This window comes from Podarcis melisellensis (genome assembly GCF_964234715.1).
Source record: "Podarcis melisellensis genome assembly, chromosome: 16".
NCBI lineage: Eukaryota > Metazoa > Chordata > Lepidosauria > Squamata > Lacertidae > Podarcis > Podarcis melisellensis.
Window position 1 is genome coordinate 15,522,980 of NC_138533.1, and position 21,416 is coordinate 15,544,395.

A 21,416-nucleotide genomic window follows, 5' to 3' on the forward strand; every position below is an offset into this window, starting at 1 on the left:
TAGTAATTCAAATACAATAAATGCAAATATATATAACTTTCCAGTTTAAAACATAACACAACAGTAATGTTTATAACATGATTGGGGGGGGAGGGAAGGCATGGATAAAGAATTCCTTATAAATTCAGGGGTCACCTGATAAAACTGATGAGCAGTAGATTCAGGACAAGTACAATAATGCATTTTGTTGGTACTATATAGTGTGACAAACTGCGTTATTGGAAATGCTTCATTCTACAGTATTTGGCATGGTTTTATTGTTTATAAGAATAACGAAGCCCATGGAAGTGCCTTCAGCTTAAAGTATGGTCTGGCTTGTTTATAAATTTGTATTATCATTTTCTTTTATTTTTTTGACCCATCACTGTCTGATTCCTGTAATAAGGAAAATAGAGAAACCATTAATAACAAAATAGCTGAAATAATAAGAAGCAGATGCTGGACTAGATGGGGCTCTTCCTATGTTCTACCCTTTGCAGAGACTAGGGAGGTCTTGAACTTCTTGCTTTCTTCCTCCTCCAGCAGCTGATATTCTGGCTAATAATAATAATAATTTATTATTTACACCCCACCCATATCCTTAGACAAAGTGAGAGGGCTGCCTCAGGTAGCAGCAGCAGCTCCTACACCCCATTTATCCTGACCTCCTCCACTTCTTTAGCTATCTTGCTGCTGTTGGAAGGGCAGAGTTGTGGGTGCCCCATGACCTGTCCTGCACCCCCATAACTAACCAGTGGCCCTGAGGTACAGAGATGACACACCCCCTTGGTCAACATTGAAGTCAGTTTCAACTACCAACCCAGTTGTTTTGTGGATATGGAAAACTGGAGGGCCGCTTACTGCATCCGAGGAGTGGGGAGAGGAGATGTCAGGGGTCTGGGAGCCCCTTCTCTTTCTTTCTCCACCTGCAGGGGAAACATCTGAGCGGAGAGTCATGGGAAGTGCAACGTGTTGGATACATGAAGCTATCACTCCGGGTGACGCTGCTTCTGAGCATGTGTGGAGCGCGCTTCCAAGGTTGGAGTGGGTGGACGGGCAGCAGTCAGTGTTTGAAACAGGGATTTGGGGTTGATAGGAAATGCCCCCCTCCCCAATCGAGCGGATTCTCTCCCCCACAAAAAAAATATATACCCCAATTGGGTACTGTATATGGGTAGCAATTCTCAATGAATTCAATGGGAGGTTGCAGTGGGTGGACTAGATGACTCTTGGGAGTCCCTTCCGACTCTAAAGTTCTATGCTTCCAGGGCCCTCGGGTAAGCGCGTCAAAGATCTCGGTGTTGACACGTCTCGTGTGAATGCAGCGCGTTCCCCTTTCCCGCCGCAGTACGGGCCGCCGCTTTTTGGCCAGGGGTGCGCCTCCCTCTCCCCATCCTTGCACGTGTGAGTGCAGCGCCACGAGAAGCCCTCGCGTCTCGGAGCCCCTCTCCTCCGCCGCCGGCGCTCTGTGCATGCTCGGGCGCGCCCTCTCTCCAAGCACTTCCGGGGCTGCGAAGAGGATCCGGGGCTAAGCCAGCCTCCCGGCCGGCCGAGGGAAACAGCGCCTGCCTAGCTGGCGGGGCTGGTGACGTCCGCGGAGCCGCCTCCGCTGCTGCTGCCGCCGCTGCCCACCGGGGTCCCCGTCCCCGACCTCCAGCCGGGGAGCCGCCATGTGGTTCTTCTCCCGGGACCCGATCCGGGACTTCCCCTTCGAGGTCGTCTCGCCTTCGGAGGCGCCGCCGCTGCCGTTGCCGGGGGGATCCTGGCTGCTGCACCGCGGCAGGAGGAAGGTCTGTCCGCTCGCCTTTCTCTGTGCGCACGCGCGGGAGGGAAGGGGGCGCAGGCTGAAGTCCAACCGGGAAAGAGAGAGAGATGGGAAAGGGTTTTCTCCCCTCCCCACTTCATTGGAGTTGCAGAAACCATTGCCCCGGGCAGAGCCTCATCTGGATTGAGGGTGGGGGGTGGCAAGTCTTCCCCATTTCTCCAGTGCATGCAGGCTGGGAGATGCAATGTTGGGGTGCCCTTAAAAAGACGGGAGGCCGCATCTGTGCTGCTGAAATGGAGGAGGGAGCTGGGAGAAGCACCCTTCTCCCACTTTTTGTGAGCGGGAAAAGTGATCTCTTGAGCCCCACGCGGAAGTCTTCTGTGGGGAGGGCCACAGTGCATAGGAGGCCAAGAATTTCACTTAGTAACTCCAAGCCAGTCTCTGTCTCTTTACTTCAGCTCAACCTACCTCACAGGGTTGTTGTCAAGCTAAGATATAGCAGCACCCTAAGGACGCGGGTGACGCTGTGAGTTAAACCACAGAGCCTAGGACTTGCCGATCGAATCCCCATGACGGGGTGAGCTCCTGTTGCTCGGTCCCAGCTCCTGCCAACCTAGCAGTTCGAAAGCATGTCAAAGTGCAAGTAGATAAATAGGTACCACTCTGGCGGGAAGGTAAACGGTGTTTCCGTGCGCTGCTCTGGTTCGCCAGAAGCGGCTTAGTCATGCTGGCCACATGACCCAGAAGCTGTACGCCGGCTCCCTCGGCCAATAAAGCGAGATGAGCGCCGCAACCCCAGAGTCGGTCACGACTGGACCTAATGGTCAGGGGTCCCTTTACCTTTAAGGTGCTATGGCACGCAGAAGGGTCATAGGTTCAGCCTCCAGTTAGGAATGTCAGGGAGCTGCTGATGGGGAAGACTGGGCTAGATGTTTTGACCCAGTCCACGGCAGTCTGCGCCCTCCCTGCATTCAGGGAATTGTTCTCCTCCTCCGCCAACTTGGGAGCTGCTCCACCCCAGAGGGAGCTGCCGTCACCATTGCTGGTCAGATCCTGACACCCCAGGTCCAGTCCTAGAGTGTGAGGTGTCTGCCTCAGGCAAGTGACTTTGGCGTTGTGAAATGGCTATTTAATTTGTGTTTATTCTATTGAAGAACGCGGGGCAAGTTCCTGTATCGCAATATTTACTATATTTAGCTATGGCAGGGGGTTGGACCCGATGACCGTTTGGGTCTCTTCCAACTCTGAAATTCTACGGTTCTGCTCTCAAGAGGCCACTGTGGGGACTCGGTTCCTCAGGTGCTTAAAATCATAGGGTCAAGCTTTGGTACTTTGCACCCTGGCTTTGAAGCCTGGGAGGTGGTGGGAACCCCTGCTCCACTTCAAAACGCAAAAGGTGTCCTTGCTCCTCAGCAGCTGCAAAGAGAGTCCTTTTCTTTCTTTCTTTCCGACAGGCCACGGGGGAACCAGTGTCTCTGTTTGTGTACGATGTGAAACCCGGCAACGAAGAACAGACTCAGATTGCCAAGGCAGCCTTCAAACACCTCAAAACCCTACGGCACCCCAATATCCTGTCCTACATTGACGGGTTAGAGGTAGTATATTGAGGGGAGTTGCTAAAGGGTTTTTGTGGAGTGCAAGGCAGGCCTAAGACATTTTGGCACCTGAGATGAGGCCCAGAACGGCGTCGCCAGGGAAGGAATGACTGATCAGGGAAGGTCTCCATCAGGAATAAGGGGGGAACGAACATCTGGGGAACAAGGCTGGGAGCAGACCAGCAGCACCTCCTATTCTCCAAGAGGCTGTTGTCAAGGTGGCATGGGGTAGGCCTGCTGAGGAGGCGGCAGACCTGACCTCCAAGGTTTCAGGTCCTCCAGAACTCTTCATCGGGCTGGATCGGGGTTTGGGAGACTGTGAGAGCCCTGCAGATGACACTGGGCCCTCAATTCAAACCTTCCCAGCTTTCTTGCTGGGGCTGATGGGAGTCGTAGTCCATCAGTTTGTGGAGGAGGTGGGAAACTGAGGTTGGAGCTACAGAGTTTGCATTTAGCTGCCCTGGTTAAGATGGAATGTGGCCATGGAGGTAGGAATGTGCTGTGGAGGTTTCGGGCAATAGAACAGAATAGAATCAAAGAAGATTGGATACAAAAACTCATGGGCTATGTAGAAATGGCAAAACTTACCAGGAAAAATAAGAAATCAAGACAACAAACTTTTTATTTATTTATAAAAGAATGGAAATGGTTTATAGAATATGTACAAATACATTGTAAACAGATAAGGACATTGGCAGGATTATTGTAACAGCCTGCAGTTTCCTAAGAGTAAATAAAGTAGATGGATAAAAGAATAAGTTAAGTTAATTTAGAATAGGCAGGAAATGATAAATAGAAATGTAAGGAACCACAGAAAGAGAAGTAAGTAAGTTTTGAAATGTTAAAATGACTGTAAAACTATTGAAATGTTTTTAACTGAAAATCACAAATAAAATAAAAATTGTAATATAACAGTAACAGCAACAACAATAATTTTATTATTTATAGCCCGCTCATCTTACACAGATCTGTCTGCATCTTTATGCAAAACACACAGAGGCTCCTTTGTAGGTATAAAAAGCAGGAATAAAGGAAGGCCAGGCTGTTTGTATATTTCTTTTATAAGCTGGAGAAACAATTAGGTGATGCCCTATGGGGGGAAAACACATAGTGACTCCAGCCACTGGGTTTCTTTCCCCCTTAGATGGTGGAACCTCAGAAGGCGGCCGACTCTCCTTCATTGGAGGTTGGGTGGCCACCTTGCCTGGGATTCCTGCATTTCGGGGTTTGGACTAGATGAACCTTGGGGGTTCCCTTCCAACTCTACAGTGCTGTGATTCTGTGACTCATTTCCAGCAAAAAAAAAAGTGAGGGTCCTAGTGAGGAGCGTGAAAGGGAGGGGGCTATGGCTCAGAGGTCCCGTCTGAGAAGCTGCTGCTTGTGGATTGTATTGAGCTGGAGCAACCAGAGTCGGATGTGTAATGAGGCAGCTTCCTGGGTTCTTAAGGGGACGTGACTCCTAACATGGTGACGTGTCCTTGGCTTTGGCAGACGGAGAAATGCTTGCACGTGGTGACGGAGCCAGTGATGCCGCTTCCGGCCTACCTGGAGTCCAGAGGCGAAGGGCGAGAGCTGAGCGAGCTGGAGATCTCGTGGGGCCTCCATCAGATTGTGGTGAGATGTGTGGGGTGTCTTGGGAGAGGACTGCTTGCTGCCCCTGGGCCCAGGACCCTGCATACGGGGAAAACACCTGCTGCTTGGGGCGGGGCTGTGGCCCTTCCCATGTTGCTGGACTACAACTCCCATGCCCCTTACCATCACCCATGCAGACTGGGGTTGATGGGAGGGGTAGTCCCAAAACATCTGGAATTCACTTCCTCCAGAAGCCGTGATGGCTACTCTAGGCCATGTGGGCATCCCATGAAACTGGATGTTGGAGGATTTGGGATGGATAAGAGAAAGTCCTTCTTCCCACAGCACCATGGAACTCACTTCCGCAGGAGGCAGGGATGGCCACTGGCTTGAGTGGCTTGAAAAAGAAGATTGGACAAAATCATGGAGGGGGTGAATATCAATGGCTGTGAGCCATGATGGCTGTGTCCTCCACGATCAGAGGCAGCAACACTTCTAAATACCAATTGCGGGAAATGGCAGGAGGGGAGAGAGCTCTTGTGGTCGAATCCTGCTTGCAGGTTTTCCACAGGCACTCTGAGAGAACTGGATGCTGGCCTCTTGGCTCGATCCGTCAGGCTCTCCTTACATTCTCATGGAGGCCACCAGATTGGTGAAGGCTGATGCTTTTGAAGAGTATAATAAAACAAACGAGGCTTTGTGGGAGAGTTGATGGAGAACAGGGTGGAGAGCTCTGTCCTGCTAACCACCTGCTTCCTTCCTGGGGCCGACGGCCTTCCTAGAAAGCCCTCAGCTTCTTGGTCAACGACTGCCACCTCATCCACAACCACGTCTGTCCGGCAGCCATCTTTGTGGACCGTGCTGGCGAGTGGAAGCTGGGCGGTTTGGACTACATGTGCTCAGCTCAGGGGGATGCTGCCGTGCCGAGGAAAGGGGTCCCTGAGCTGGAGAAGTACGACCCTCCAGAGTTAGCAGACAGCAGCAAGAGCGTTGGAGAAAAATGGTGAGCTTGCTTGGCTTCCCCCCCGCACCCTTTCTTTTAAAAAGCAGCCAACCCCCTTCTAGTTTGGTCCAGCCTCTAAAATGCAAGCAGTGGGGTTTCCGTTCACCTCTGCCGGTAAGGTGTGGTGGTTAGAATGTTGGACTGGGGAGATCCAGGTTCGAATCCCACTGCTCAGCCCTGAATCTCACCAGGTGACCTTGTAGCACTCTTGGCCTGATCTCCCTGGCAGGCTTGTCGTGAGAATAAAATGAGGGAAGAAAAGAAGTGCCTTGTTAAATTTGCTTGTTAAATTTATCAGTCCCCTCATGCCATGAGCCTGTGGGTGACCCCGAGAAGCTTGAGCGGGATATGAATGAAATAAAAAAATGAAAACAAGGGATCCCTGCCTCTTAAGAAGACAGCTTTCAGTCAGGGCTGTGGCTCAGTCAAGACCTTAACTGTGCAAACCTAAAGTTTTGGTATGTGCTTGAATTCCCTCCCGAACCATATGGACTGCCTGTAAGCCTCTGGAGCCAAAACACCCTGCAAGCTTTGAGCAAGCAAATCAAGATGGAAGCTGAATAAAGGGGTCAACTGGAGGAGCCCTTGGTCTTTGATTATTTTATTGGTTTTCTATTCCAAATTTTTCTTCAAGGAGCTCTGGGTGGCGTATGTGGTTCTCCTGCTCCTCCTCTAATCCCCACAACAACCCTGTGAGGTTGTGACTGGCCCAAAGTCACACCCAGTGAGCTTCAGGACAAAGTGGGGGGGATTTGAACCCAGGTCTCTTCCAGGTCCTAGCCAGATACTCTAACCACTACACCATCCTGGCTCTCAGGTGCCTCAGGACTCTCCTGAGCTTGCCATAGCATACCAAGGCAGCTGCCTTACTGGAATCAGGGCATGTTAGGAATATTTGTTTCTCTTTGGACTGTCAATAAGTTATGGGTGTCAGTCAAATTTTTTAAAAATACAGAATTTCTGTTTTCAGATGGCAAAGTGGGGTGGGCTACTCGGAAAGGGATTAGCAGTGCCCAAAATAAGGCAGAGGTGCATGGGTGCTTGTGTACCTATTTGTCAGTCAGAGCTGCAGTTTTTTTTAAAGGGGGGAGGCTTTAATCAAACACTCTTAACCACCCCTTTTGTGTCGTGACAGGTCAGCCGACATGTGGCGCCTTGGCTGCCTCATCTGGGAGGTCTTCAATGGCCCCCTGCCTCGGCCATCTTCCCTCCGGTCTCTTGGCAAGGTGTGTGTCCCTCTCTGTCCAGGAAAAAACAGCAGCCTTGTAGGTTAGCAGGTGGAGGCACGTGCCACTGGAGGGCTGCTGGAGCTGGTGGAACAATCTCAGGCTCCTGAAGACCTTAGGCTTTAGAGGAGCAATGGGGGACCTGCGGCTCTCCCGGTGTTGCTAGAAAAACCCCACCAATCATTAAAAAACAATTAAGCATTGATAAAATTAAATCTATATCTATCTATCATCTATCTATCTATCTATCTATCTATCTATCTATCTATCATCTATCATCTATCTATCTATCTATCTATCATCTATCATCTATCTATCTATCTATCTATCATCTATCTATCATCTATCTATCTATCTATCTATCTATCTATCTATCTATCTATCTATCTATCCATCTATATCTATCTATCATCTATCTATCTATCTATCTATCTATCTATCTATCTATCTATCTATCTATCTATCTGTCTGTCTGTCTGTCTGTCTGTCTGTCTATCTATCTATCTATCTATCTATCTATCTATCTATCTATCTATCTATCATCTATCTATCTATCATCTATCTATCTGTCTGTCTAATTTATCTATAGCTATCTATCTATATCTTTCTATCTATCTATCATCTATCTATCTATCTATCATCTATCTATCTGTCTGTCTAATTTATCTATAGCTATCTATCTATATCTTTCTATCTATATCTATCTATCTCTATCTATCTATCATCTATCTATCATCTATCTATATCTATCTATCATCTATCTATCTATCTATCTATCTATCTATCTATCATCTGTCTGTCTATATCTATCATCTATCTATCTGTCTGTCTATCTGTCTGTCTGTCTGTCTGTCTGTCTGTCTGTCTATATCTATCATCTATCTGTCTGTCTGTCTGTCTATCTGTCTATCTATCTATCTATCTATCTATCTATCTATCTATCTATCTATCTATCATAATTGCAGTAAAAACATCACAACACCAGTCCTTTCCTTTAAAATCAGCCAGCCTGTTAGGACAAGAATTCTAAGAGGGGCAACAATTAGGGAGCCAGTCTGGCTTCTCTAGCAAGGGAGTTCCTAAGGCTGTGAGCAGCCACATTTGACAGGCCTTTAGCTTCCTAACTGGCTGTAGGACCATAGTGGGAAAGTTGCAAGGGGGGTGCAGAAGGCCTGGACTGCCCCCCTCTCTCCCAGCTCTCTTGCCTTTCAAGGATGTCATGACTCTTCTCCCTTGCTGCCTCTCCCCCCTTGTCTTCCAGATCCCCAAGTCTTTGGTCCCCCATTATTGTGAGCTGGTGGGTGCCAACCCCAAGCTGCGCCCCAACCCGGCCAAGTTCCTGCAGAACTGCCAGGGGCCGGGGGGCTTCATGGACAACAGCTTTGTGGAGACCAACCTCTTCCTGGAGGAGATCCAGGTGAGTGGGAGGGCGAATCCTGGCTTTTTGCCCTGCAGGGGCAAAGTGCGGGTGTCCTTTGATCTGTTACGACTGAGCCACAGCTCAGTGGTGGAGCGCAGTTAAAAACAGGAATCCGAGGGCAGCAGCTTGCAAAGCCTTGACCTGCCCGAAACCCTGCCAGTCAGCACTGGCAAAATTGCTGAGCTGGCCTCCTGTTTCCAGAGGGGGAGCAACAGCCCCATTAGTCTCATGCAAACAAGAAGAAGAAGAAGAAGAAGAGTTTGGATTTGATATCCCGCTTTATCACTACCCAAAGGAGTCTCAAAGCGGCTAACAATCTCCTTTCCCTTCCTCCCCCACAACAAACACTCTGTGAGGTGAGTGGGGCTGAGAGACTTCAGAGAAGTGTGACTGGTCCAAGGTCACCCAGCAGCTGCATGTGGAGGAGCGGAGATGCGAACCCGGTTCCCCAGATTAGGAGTCTGCTACACCACACTGGCTCTCCAGTTCCTGGATGCCCAAGGGGATGCCGAGGCCTCAGCCAGGTCATGGCTGTGAGCCGGTGACTTCTTTTATCCTCTCCCCAGATTAAGGAGCCCGCGGAACGGCAGAAGTTCTTCCAGGAGCTCAGCGCGAACCTGGACTCCTTCCCTGAGGATTTCTGCCGCCACAAGGTCCTCCCACAACTGCTGACGGCGTTTGAGTTTGGCAGCGCTGGGGCTGTCATCCTCATCCCACTCTTCAAGGTGAGTGGCCCCCTGGACCGGGGACAGGCGCACTCTGTGTGAGCCCAGAGGAAGCGTCCCCTTTGCCCCACCAGGGTGCTCTGTCTTAACACAGACTCCCTCAGTGAAACAGGGAATAGCTGTAGCATCTGAGGAGGCAAGGAAGGGAGAAGGGAGAAGGGAGTGTGGCTAGTAGCAGAGAACCTGCTAGGCCTCTGCTCACCTGAGTTTCAGACTACAACTCCCATCACTCCCAGTTTAATGTTGTAGCAGGTAATTATAACAAATATGAATTATAGCACTCATAATAATAACAACAGGGCTATAAATTGCATTTTCATAATTAACAGCCACATCAGGTCTGCCTTTTAAGCACCGGGGGTGCTAATTGATGTAACACAAACCCACAAGTAAGTCCCATTGAGTTTGGTGGGGCTTATTCCGGAATGAGTATGGAATTGCAGCCTTAGCTGACTGATCATAGAATCCTAGATTTATGGGGTTGGAAGGGGCCACCAAAGGGCATTTAGTCCAACCCCAACTGATCTACCAGTTAGAACTGAGGCACAGAACAATACATGTTTGTTTTAGGTGTCCATGTTACCTAATAGTATATGGATGTTTTTTTCTCACTGCAGGTGGGGAAATTCTTGAACGCCCAGGAATACCAGCAAAAAATCATTCCCGTCATTGTGAAGATGTTCTCCTCTCCAGACCGGGCAATGAGGATCCGGCTGTTGCAACAGGTACAAGGGGTGGGGGGTGCACAACAGACTGCCATGGGGGTGGGGGTGGGGGGAGGTGTTGCACCCAGCTTAGGAGGGGTGTTAATCCCATTAGAAAAAAGCATATGAGCTTGTCATCACCCAGACTCCTGAGCTCAGAGCGTAATGATGCACTCCTAGCCAGGTCTACCTGAATGAAAGTCCTGCTGAGTTCAGTGGGATGTTTTCCCAGGTAAGTGTGTATAACAGTGGTTCCCAGTTAGGAGTCTGGGGACCCCTGAGGGTCCTCAGAACTCACTCAGGGACTCCGCGGCCCCATCCCTCACCTCTCCCCCAACTAATTTTTTGTCATTTTTGCATGGTAATTTATTTTATGGTCTGTTGCTTTTTAGTATAACTAAAACCCTTTGCTTATTAGAGGCTACCACACATTTTGTTCAAAATATTGCTTTGCAGAGGTAACTACCATAGTATCAAAAATTTCAAAAGTAGGGGGTCCATGGCTTGGCTTTTGAAAAATAATGGATCCTCAGTAATTAGCTAATTGGGAACTCCTGGTGTATAGCATTGCAGGCTAAGACAGCATTCACCATCCTGGCGTCCTCCAGATGTGGTTGGACTACAACTCCCATCATCCTCAGCCAGCACACTGATGGGAATTGTAGTCCAGCAAAATCTGGAGGGGGGGCCAGGATAGCGCAGGATGGCTGAATCATGGAGTAGAGGGTTGGATTAGACTAGTCTTCCTCAGTCTCCCACCGGAATGTTGGCCGATGCATTACATAATATTTATTTAGGGCATATTTATACCCTGCTCTTCAGCCAAAAAGGCTCCTACAGCAGCTCACAAACAATCGAAACAAGACAATCCCTACCCACAGGCTTACAATCTTTAAAAACTACAGCATGGAGACACACAAGGAAAAAGGGACAGGGAGGGTAGAGGAAAATCAGAATCAAAACTCAGACACCAATTTCCAAATGGTTGTTCCCATAATGACCAGTTGGCCCATTTCAGGGGCAGGAGATGGTTCCCAGCAAAGCTGATGAAGTGAGCCTTCTTCCCACCTCTCCCACTGAGGCCGTCTGGTGGAATGGCTTTCTCTGGTGACAGGGGAGGGGAGAAGAGGCCTAATGGGGCTGGCCTGTCACAGCAGAGCCGATGGAGGGCGCTCTGCTTCCCAGCTCTCAGTATGATAAAATGCCCCATGTTAGCCAGAAACACCATAACCAGACACTGGAGAGACCTGTCAGGAGTAAGCATGGACCAACGGTACCAAATAGTATGGGAAACAGCCTTACTAGAAAAATTAACCAATAAACTGAAACTGACACAGGGACAAACAGAAGAAGACACCTTCACCCCAGTATGGCTCCCCTTTATCACATACACAGCCCAGCAAGACAATGACAAAAATCCACCAACAACATACAAATCAATATGGCTAACCTGATCCAAAACACACACCCCCTCACACATCGCCACCCGACCCCACCCCCACTCACCTTTCCCCCCTCCACCTCTTTCCCCATTTTCTTCCTAATGTCTCAACAAATGAAACTCATCTGTAAAAAATGTTACTTGAATAAAAAAAAGAGAGAGAGATTGCACATACTTTTGTAAACCAAGAAAATCTTTAATTAACCCCCCCCCCCAAATGCCCCACGTTAGGATCCCTTTCCCCCTTCCTTATGAGTTCCGAGTCCTGGATCTGAATCTTCAGCAGGGACGACCTGGGTTTGAAAGCATGTGAGGAAGGGCATTGTGGGTGGTGGTCTGGGTCCTGAGAAGCAGGCCTCTTTCACCCAGCAAGTCCTTTGCTGACTGTGCGTCCCCCCACTCTCTGCATGTGCCCCTCAATCTGCCAGATGGAGCACTTCATCCAGTACCTGAACGAGCCCACGGTCAACACCCAGATCTTCCCCCACGTGGTCCACGGCTTCCTGGACACCAACCCGGCCATTCGTGAGCAGACAGTGAAGGTGAGGGGCCATGGGATGTTGAGAACCAGGATGCGAGAGGCTCTTTAGTTTAACCCGCTTCCGCAGGAGGCAATGATGGCCCCCGACTTAGAGGGCTTTAAAAGAGGATCAGATGTACCTCTCTTGGAAGAGAGGGCCATCGATGGCTACGAGCCAAGATATGGCTGACCCTTGACCTCTCCCTTTCCTCTCTCCCCGCTGGCAGTCTATGCTGCTGCTGGCTCCCAAGCTGAACGAGAACAACCTCAACGTGGAGCTCATGAAGCACTTTGCCCGCCTGCAGGCCCGGGACGAACAGGGCCCCATCCGTTGTAACACCACCGTGTGCCTCGGCAAGATCGGGCCCTACCTCAGCGCAAGCGTGAGTGGAGATGCCTCGTGGGGGTGGGAGGGCTTTCTGGAGCAGCAGGCGTGGGGAGAAATGCCTATTTCATTACAGTGATACCTCAGGTTAAGTACTTAATTTGTTCCAGAGGTCTGTTCTTAACCTGAAACTGTGCTTAACCTGAAGCACCACTTTAGCTAATGGGGCCTCCTGCTGCTGCGCCGCCAGAGCCCGATTTCTGTTCTTATCCTGAAGCACTATTTCTGGGTTAGCGGAGTGTGTAACCTGAAGTGTATGTAACCTGAAGCGTATGTAACCTGAGGTACCACTGTATTCGTTTATTGCATTTATAGCCCACCTTTCCTCCCAAGGTGGCGCACTTGGTTCCCCACCATTTATCGTATTTTTTGCTCTATAATACACATTTTTTCCCTCCTAAAAAGTAAGGGGAAATCTGTGTGCATCTTATGGAGCGAATGCTGGCTGCGCAGCTATCCCAGAAGCCAGAATAGCAAGAGGAATTGTTGCTTTCGCTGCACAGCGATCCCTCTTGCTGTTCTGGCTTCTGGGATTCAGATTTTTTCCCCCTTGTTTTCCTCTTCCAAAAACTAGGTGCGTCTTATGGTCTGGTGCGTCTTATAGAGCGAAAAATACGGTAATCCCCCAAACGACAACCCTGCAAGGTAGGTTAGGCTGGGAGGCAGGGTCTGGCCCAACGTCACTCAGTAAGCCTCATGGCCGAGTTGGGATTTGAACCATAGTCTCCCAGGTCCCAGTTCTCATTTAATTCCCCAAAAGAATCACCCTGTGAGGTAGGTTAGGCTGGGAGGCAGTGACTGGCCCCAAAGGTCACCCAGTGAGCTTCATGGCCAAGTGGGGATTTGAACCCTGGTGTCTTCCAGGGGAGATGGAAGAAGATGGACGGGTTGTGCTGTGTTGTGATTCCTGCGTTGCAGAGGGTTGGACTAGATGACCCCTGTGGTCCCTTCCGACTACAGTTCTGTCATTCTATGACCCTTTTAATTGCAGACGAGGCAGAGCGTCCTGATCTCGGCCTTCAGCCGGGCCACCAAGGACCCCTTTGCCCCCTCTCGCGCTGCTGGGGTCCTGGGCTTTGCAGCCACCCACAACTTCTACTCTATGAAAGACTGTGCCTTCAAAATCTTGCCCGTCCTCTGTACGCTGACGGTGGACCCAGAGAAGACTGTCCGGGACCAGGTGAGCTGCGGGACCAGGGAGGAAGGGTGCTGAGTGAAACCCCTTTTGGGGGAGGCACGGGGTATCCTTGTGCCTCCCTTTGAGGTCCACAGTCTTTTCTGTAGCCCTAAAAAACCACCCCACTTACTTTGCTTTCCCAGATGTCTCTGCCCACCACCACAATTTGCCACCAAACTATGACTTTCCATGCACAACTCTCCCCCCTCCTCCCAGCACCTCCAGAATTTGTCCACCAGCGACTTTGCATTGCAGGAGGTTGGGCTAGATGGGAATTCTGTATGATTCCTGCTTGCCTGGTTCAAGACTCCCGTGTGCAATTCAGGGATATGTTTTATTTTATAGCGAAGCAGATTTGCATATACTTTATATTGTGCTTAATAATAATATTTTGTGCATTATGGTTAAAATGCTATTTTAATCTGACAGTAGAATTACTCAGTTGCTTATATTATGAATTTATGAATGGGCTTCATGGAGGAGAAGTCTGCCAGTAGCTACCAGCTATGAAGGCTTTTCTCTACTGCAAGAACAGGCTGCTTGGAGTAGGTGGCCCATTGGCCTGATCCTGCAAGCTTTCCTTATGGGGCTCAGGTCCTCTTGGCAGGTTTTCCTGGGCACCTGGTCTTGGCCACTGTCAGAAAAGGGGCGGATCTACACTCATGGTTCGTAACGTGAAGGAAGGGTGAAGGAATGATTTTCGTAACGTGATGGACACATTCTGTTGTTCTTGTACAGTGGAACCTTGGTTCTCGAACTTAATCCGTTCCAGAAGTCCTTTTGACTCCCAAAACGGTTCGAAAACCAAGGTGCGGCTTCCAGTTGACTGCAGGAGCTTCCTGCACTCAAGCGGAAGCCACGTCGGACGTTCGGCTTCTGAAAAACGTTCACAAACCAGAACACTTACTTCCGGGTTTGTGGCATTTGAGAGCCGATTTGTTCGTCAGCTAAGCTGTTTGAGAACCAAGGTACCACTGAAATGTTAATAATGCATTATTAAAATGGGGCACCAGAGGGCGCTGCAAAGCAACCAGGAACCAGCAATAGGGAAACTGCTTTGTAAAGGTAAGGAATGTTTTTGATTTGAAAGTATGCCCTGTGATGTTTTAGAACAATTTATCTAATCCCGTTCTTATAATGTTATAGCCTGGCCTCATCCTGCAGGCTCCAATGTGCTTATGTTCACAGGCGACCCCTCTTTCTCTCTCAGGCCTTCAAGGCGATGCGGAGCTTCATCACCAAACTGGAAACCGTTTCCGAAGACCCGACTCAGCTCTCAGAGCTTGGTGAGCCGCCCTCCGTGATGGCGGGGAGGGTGGAATGGGGACAAGTGTGTGGGGAGGAGGAGGAGCAGCGTTTGCCCCTCCCCTCACTTCGAAGCAGACAGCACTGAATTGACCATTCTGCGCCCTCCCTGCAGAGAAGGACGTCCAGGCTGCCTCGGCTGGCCCAGGGGCGAGTGCAGCTGCCAGCTGGGCTGGCTGGGCCGTGACGGGTGTCTCGTCTCTCACGTCGAAACTGATCCGGACCAACGCCGGGGGGGTGCCAGTGGCCGAGCAGGCGCCTGAGGGGGCCCCTGCCAGCACACCAGAGCCCCCCAAATCAGGTCAGTGGAGGCAGGGAAAGTTAATGGGGGTATCGGCACAGAAGGTGTCTTGTCTCGGGGCAGCAGAGGCTGTAGGGGTGTAGTGGTTAGAGTCTTGGACTAGGACTTGGGAGAGACCGGAGTTCAAATCCCCACTCACTGGGTGTGGCCTCGGACCAGTCGCTGCCTCTCAGCCTAGCCTACCTCATGGGGTTGTTGTTGAGGGAATTAAATGAGGACTGGGACCTGGGACAGACCAGGGTTCAAATCCCCACCCAGACATCATGAAGCTCACTAGGTGACCTTAGCTCAGTCAGTGTTGGCCTACCTCACAGAGCTGTTGTGGAGATTAAATGAGGAAGAGGGGAGAACCCTGTTCGCCACCTAGAGCCCTTTGGAGAAAAAGGTGGGGTAGAAATGCAAACTAACAAACGAGGCCCGTTCTGTGGGTCTGTATTTGCCACAGCAATTCTGCTAGCCCAGTGCCTTCTTCCGCTAGCCAGATACAGATGCTTGGCTACTTCTTTTTTTAAGGAGCGGGCCAACCCTCTGCCCCAGAAGGGGCAGCCCCTGCGTCATCCAGCCATTGGGACCTGGAGGAGGATGTGACGGAGGAGGAGGAGAGTGCAGCAGACCGATGGGATGATGAGGATTGGGGCAGTCTGGAGGTAAGAGCGAGAGAAAGTGGTGGCAGGTGGGGGGGGGGGGCACACACACCAGAGCGATGGGCTTGCTTGCCTGTCCCTGTACAGGGCTGTCAGGTGGTGGCATGGGCATTCCTACCTGTCTCTACCTGCAGAGCTCATTTGCCATGGCAACAGCGCTGCTGGGCTCTTCAGCCTTGCACGGGCTCCGGGGCTCAGTTGAGGGAGCCTCCCTTTTATTTTCTTCTCCAAAGAGGCAAGCCAGCCCAGCTGTGATTCCTGCATTGCCAGGGGTTGGACTAGATGACCCTTAGGGTCCCTTCCTGCTCCACAATTCTATGATTCCATGATGGGAACCAACCTGGGCAGCCAAGAAGGCTGGAGAGAGAGAGGGTGGTACATCTGCAGGGGGGCTCCCCTTTCTGCCAGCTGGGGCTCCCCTTCTTTCCACAGGTGGGGGGCGGGGAAGCTGGAGCCCAGCAGGCATGGCCTTTGGGGCATTGCATAGGAGGAGATATTTGGTGTGGGAAGAAGACAACCCTGGGGTGCGGTATACCCCACTCCCAAACCTCTAGGTTTGGGTGCTTTCTGGCTTCTAAGCTTGCCATGGAAACACCATTCCTGTCTCAGCGGTCATGTGGACTAGAAACCTCCCCGTTTTAAATGAAAACTCCTATTACATTTTAACAGCAGGGGTTTGTCCTTGTCGCCTTATTCCCAGACCACCACCACCGCCGGGAAGGCAGAGACTGACTGGAGTGCCTCTGCCTGGGACCTGGAGCCTTCCTGGAGCCAAAAGAAGACACAGCGCCCCACTGCAGATGGGGGTTGGGGCGGCGCCTGCGAGGGGGACTTGGCCCCCAGCCTGGGTCAGAGGTCTACCACGGCCCCGCCAGATGGGACCAAACTGGCCAGTGATTATAACTGGGAGAGCCTTGGCAGCGCAGACAAGCCGGACCCGTTTTCCTCTCTTGCGGAGAAGCCAGCAGCGGACAGGCAGGTGCGAGGAGACCCGGCCAGCCTCCTGTCTCAAGAGCTTGCTTTGACTAGTCCAGGCTCTGAGTCGCAACTTTTGGGGAAGGGACTTCACTCAGGCACGGGGATAGTGCTTTGTGTGCAGAAGGAAATTGGGTTGCCCCAAACCCTAGAGAGCTGCCCATCACCTCAAGGTCCCGGAGTGGGTTGCAACATTTAATCTATTTAGAAAAGTTCAAAACATGCATCCTTCACGGTCAGACTCGGTGGCAGGCACCTCTGGACACCAGAGGCATTTAAGCAGAGGTTGGGCAGCCAGCGGTCAAGGATTCTTTAGCTGCAATTCCCACATTGCAGGGTGTGGGGCTAGAGGCCCCTTGAGGTCCCTTCCAGTTTACAGTTCTATGATCTTCCTCTCTTTAGGGGAAGGGCTGTAGCTTAGGGCTTAGAGGACATGCAGCAGCACGCAGAAAACCTCTTGCCCAGTCCCCAATACCATCAGGTAGGGCCTGGGGAAAAGATTCCTGCTGGAGATCCTGGAGGGCCACTGTTGTCAATTGTTAAAGACGCTGACAGTAGTTACAGTACTCCCCTTAAAAGAGCTACAATTCCCAGAGTGGTTTAGTTATCAGCCCCTCTTCCCAGGGAACTCTGGGAATTGTAGTTCTGTGAGGTGGATAGCGGGCATCCTAACAAGCTTCATCACCTTTAACAAACTGCAACTCCTAGAATTCTGAGCGGTAAGAGACTGCTTCAAAGGTATTGTGCAGATGGGGCTTTAGTCTGGCTGGTAACTGTCTGAATATCTTAATGGGTGGGGAAGGAGCTGCCCCTTCCGGGGTCTCTTATCTCTATATTCCCCTTGACTTTTTCTCCTCTGTCTAGAGGAACGTGGAGGTGCTGGGCGACTGGGACCTCCAAGACAACTGGGAGGCGCTGGAGTCAGAGCAAGGCAAGTCACCCCTTCCTGCCCCCCTTCCCTTGTAGCTTCCCTGGGGCTTATGGAGAGGCCAGCCTCTGACCCAGACTCAGGGGGGGCTCTCTTTGTGCTTTTTCAGGACCCAGCAAGGCTGAACTAGCACGGAAAAAGCGAGAGGAGCGGAAGCAAGAGATGGAGGCCCGGCGAGCAGAGCGGAAGGCGGCCAAGGGACCCATGAAGCTGGGGGCCAGGAAGCTGGACTGACACACCCCGTCCCTTTTACTTTTTTATTAGGGGGGTAGCAGGCTGCTGGTGGGGGAGGGCAGAAGAAGGGCTGTTTCTGGCATGTTTCCAAATCTCTTCCTTCCCCTAGGTTGTTTTTTTCTGGGCAGGGGGAGAGGGAAAAGATGCAGAGCCTGGTGGGGGTTTTTTTTTGGGGGGGGGGGAGTTTGCTACCTCCATCATCGCTTGCCAAGAAGCGTTTCCAGTTCACTGAGTCTTCCCCCTCCAGTGACGGAGACGCCTTGAATTCCAAATGCCCCCCCCCCATGGGGGGCGGGGAGAAGTTACCCAGCGGGGGGAGACAGTCTCTCTCTCTCTCCCTCTGTCTCCATAGAGTAGCTATTCTGTACAGCGGCTGGTGTTCCAGCACGGGATGTATGTTTGTATGTGTGTGAAATGTGATTCTTGCCTGTTTCATTGGTTTATGCAGAAGCCGACAAATAAATTAACTCTTTACCGATAATGTAAAAAAGCCTTCCATGCCAGCCAGCTTTGGAACCTGTGCCGGCAGGGTGAGGCTGCACCTGTGGGACAGCAGAGGCCTGCCTGCATCTGCTACTAGCCATGATGGCTATACTGATTGTGGCAGTACTGCTTCTGTTGCTGTTGCTGCAAATACCTGTTGCTGGAGAAACAGGAGGGCTCTTTTGCTTAAATCCTTCTTGTGGGTGTGCCTTTCTCCTCCCCAGAATGCAGAAATAGTAAGGGATACACACACACACACACACACACACACACAACTTGTGCACCCGTAAAGGGGATGATCCAAGGGGACGGAGCAACTCGCCTGTGAAGAAAGGTTTGCAGCACTGGGGACTTTTGCGATAGAAGTTTATAAAGTTATGTATGGCACAGATAAATATGTCCCTGCCCCTCTCATAATGCTAGAAAATTGTGCCCATCCAGTGAAGCTGGAAGATTCAGGACAGACGGAAGAAAGTGGTCCTGCACACAGCGCACAGTTAAACTCTGGAACTGTGCCTCTCCACAGGAGGCAGGGATGGCAAACTTGGATGGCTTAAAAAAAGAGGATTAGACAGGAGAGGACTTTTGATGCCTCCTAGCCTGTTCTGCCCTGTCTCCACAGTCAGAGGCAGCAGCAATACTTGCTGGAAACTACAGAAGGGGAAGAGGCTGTTGTGTTTGAATCCTGTTTCCCACAGGCATCTGGATGGCCACGGTGAGAACAAGATGCTGGCCCAGATGGACTACTGGTCTCATCCAGCAAGCTCTTCAAAGGCTAAGCCAAGCCACAACTTGGCAAGCATCAGCAAGTGGGGAGCGGGGGAGAGACAGCACCCACTTTGCTGCTCCTCATGTTCTTCTGCTGTTGCCTCCCTGCTAATCAGAGGAGAGCCCTGGTTTGACTTCAGAGTCCCTGCAGAGCTGGCCTTGCTACCAACGAGCTGCAAGCAAGGAACATACCTTGGTTCCAGCTTATGGTTGGGAGCGAAACAAACCACCAGCTGAGGTTTGCATGTTGTGCTAAGCCGAACCATGGCTTTAATTTGAATAGCACACCACAGCAGCTCCAGTGCACCCCAATCTGTGCTTGTTCATACACGCTTCATGCCAACCAGACTGATGGAGGAGCAAAATGGCATCAAACCTTTTATCCCCTCTCCCACTTTATCCAGTGACTCCCCACCCCTGAGAAAACCTGCCAGTGGCACTGTCTTTTTAACTCTTTAATGCATTTTCTTTCTGGCTGAGATTTTGCCATTCCCTGAGAGGGTCCCTCTGCTCCCTGCCAGGGTGCACATCCGGCAGGTTGGCCCTCAAAGGGCACCCGTTTGTCTTGCCAACACCACCCGCTGCTGCTGGCACGATGGTCTCAGGCTTTACGTAGAATATGGCTGAAAGTAGCATAGCTTTTGTAAAAAGTAAACGCTAGGGACTCTTTTAAAAATGTTTCCATCAAGGCTGGAGGGAGGCGGTTCTGGTCCCGTTGCTGCTTTTGCAGTGTGAGGGGAGAGGGGGTTCAGGTGCATGTGGAGAAGAGAGAGCTGGTGGGGCAATTGGGGGCAGGAGCAGAGGTGCTGAGGCAGCTGGGCGTGGCCTGCCATGTTCCCTGAGATGTGGGGTGGGAGAAGTTCTTGCTGCATCCTCATGGAGGTTGGCTGACCCCCATTCCAGCCCCGGTCCACCTTCAAAGGCTGAAGTGCTGCGATCCAGGCTGCTTCACAAGGGCTGGCAGTCTTCCGCTGCCTCTGGGCATCTGCCAGGTGGTGCTTTGCCCTTCGAGTCCAGACAGGGAGGCACATTTTGGTGACCAGAGTCAAGGGAGCCAGAGTCGTCCAAGGCAGGTCTGCAGCCGGGCAGTGATGCCTCCTATCATGTGGAACTGGTGCTTCCTGGGCACGGAGGGAGGCTCTGCGTTTTATCCAAGATCTGCTAGAAGAGGAGAAGGCACGTGGGTGGGGTGTGGGTGTGAAACAGTGGAGTGTGAAAGCCCTGTGTTTATAGGGTGGGCATCCTATTAGCAAGGGCCTGTGTGGGTAGGGAGGGCCTTCACCCACTGCTGTCTGAACATTCAGTTCCTGCACTGCAGCGGGGTGAACTAAATGAGCCTTTACGTCCCTTCCAACTATTATTATTATTATTATTATTATTATTATTATTATTATTATTAGTTATTTATACCCCACCCATCTGGCTGAGTTTCCCCAGCCACTCTGGGTGGCTCCCAATCAAGTGTTAAAAACAGTACAGCATTAAATATTAAAAACTTCCCTAAACAGGGCTCTATGGTTCTTGGGAGAAAAGAGGCAAGGACTGGTGCAGAATAGGGATGGGAGAGGAGAATGCAAAAGGGCAGAACAGGAATCCAGGCCCCTTTGCACAGGGATGCCTTACCTCTGCCAGCGTGGCACTGCCCACGCCAAAGCTCGGAGCAGCAGCGGAGGAGTCATCAGACATGGAGCTGCCAGACTTGTGCTTTACTGCGGGGACAAGAGGGTGGGCAGCTCAGCTGAGGAATTGCCACCTACATCCCCCCAAAAACCCACTTGCTTGGGTGCCACTGGGCCACAGGAGAGCCCAGCCCCCGTGGCCCTGATGAGGTCCCCGCCTCCCCTTTGCCATGGCCCCTCTTACAGGAGGAGGAGAAGGAAGGACCAGTGGCTCCCGGGGTCCTGCCAGTGCCGCCCGCAGCCGAGGGGCGCCGGGTCTCGGAGAGGCTGCTGCAGCGCATCCGGACTTGAGCCTCTCGCCTCTTCTCTTCCTGGGCCTGGAAACAAAGGCCGTGAAAGGATCACACTTGAGGGAGAAGGGAGGGTGTGTGGGGGAGAACAAGCACAAACAGGTTGGAGGACCCAAGGATGCTAGGACCTGTCATTTTCAACAGAGAAGGACCAGATTTCAGCCCTGAAGAATGATAGAAGTTCATAGAATTACACCTGGCATGGAGAAAGCAGATAGAGGAGAAATATTTCTCCCTCTCTCATAATGCTAAAATTCATGGGCATCTCATGAAACTGAATGTCGGAAGAATCGGGAC

The 21,416-nt window shown here is 51.2% G+C and overlaps 2 protein-coding genes across 4 annotated transcripts in view; one reads left to right on the forward strand and one right to left on the reverse strand.

Annotated features, from left to right (window-relative positions):
- The first annotated feature begins 878 nt into the window (after positions 1–878).
- Positions 879–18,389, forward strand: SCYL1 (SCY1 like pseudokinase 1). Its single transcript, XM_081893011.1, has 17 exons — positions 879–1,769; positions 3,199–3,339; positions 4,831–4,953; positions 5,694–5,914; positions 7,050–7,140; positions 8,402–8,557; positions 9,127–9,285; positions 9,903–10,010; positions 11,859–11,972; positions 12,178–12,333; positions 13,327–13,515; positions 14,723–14,798; positions 14,933–15,118; positions 15,632–15,765; positions 16,463–16,741; positions 17,602–17,668; positions 17,775–18,389. The coding sequence occupies exons 1-17, from the start codon at positions 1,650–1,652 to the stop codon at positions 17,897–17,899; spliced, it is 2,445 nt and encodes an 814-aa protein (XP_081749137.1). The 5' UTR covers positions 879–1,649; the 3' UTR covers positions 17,900–18,389.
- A 1,201-nt stretch (positions 18,390–19,590) lies between these two features.
- Positions 19,591–21,416, reverse strand: part of CDC42BPG (CDC42 binding protein kinase gamma) — a 54,260-nt gene continuing 52,434 nt past the window's right edge. For 2 of the 3 annotated variants that reach the window (XM_081892986.1, XM_081892985.1), the window contains exons 35-37: positions 21,014–21,146; positions 20,774–20,859; positions 19,591–20,311 (exon numbers count right to left, since the gene is read on the reverse strand). In XM_081892986.1, the coding sequence (XP_081749112.1) occupies positions 20,252–20,311; positions 20,774–20,859; positions 21,014–21,146 (279 nt within the window). In that variant the 3' untranslated portion in view covers positions 19,591–20,251. The remainder of the gene's footprint in view (positions 20,312–20,773; positions 20,860–21,013; positions 21,147–21,416) is intronic. The other variant, XM_081892987.1, reaches the window with a different exon arrangement.

Coding starts and splice junctions, on each gene's coding strand:
- SCYL1 (XM_081893011.1), top strand. CDS start 1,650: ATGTGGTTCTTCTCCCGGGACCCGATCCGGGACTTCCCCTTCGAGGTC. Junction 4,954..5,693: donor GGGGCCTCCATCAGATTGTG/GTGAGATGTGTG, acceptor CGGCCTTCCTAG/AAAGCCCTCAGCTTCTTGGT. Junction 8,558..9,126: donor TCTTCCTGGAGGAGATCCAG/GTGAGTGGGAGG, acceptor TCCTCTCCCCAG/ATTAAGGAGCCCGCGGAACG.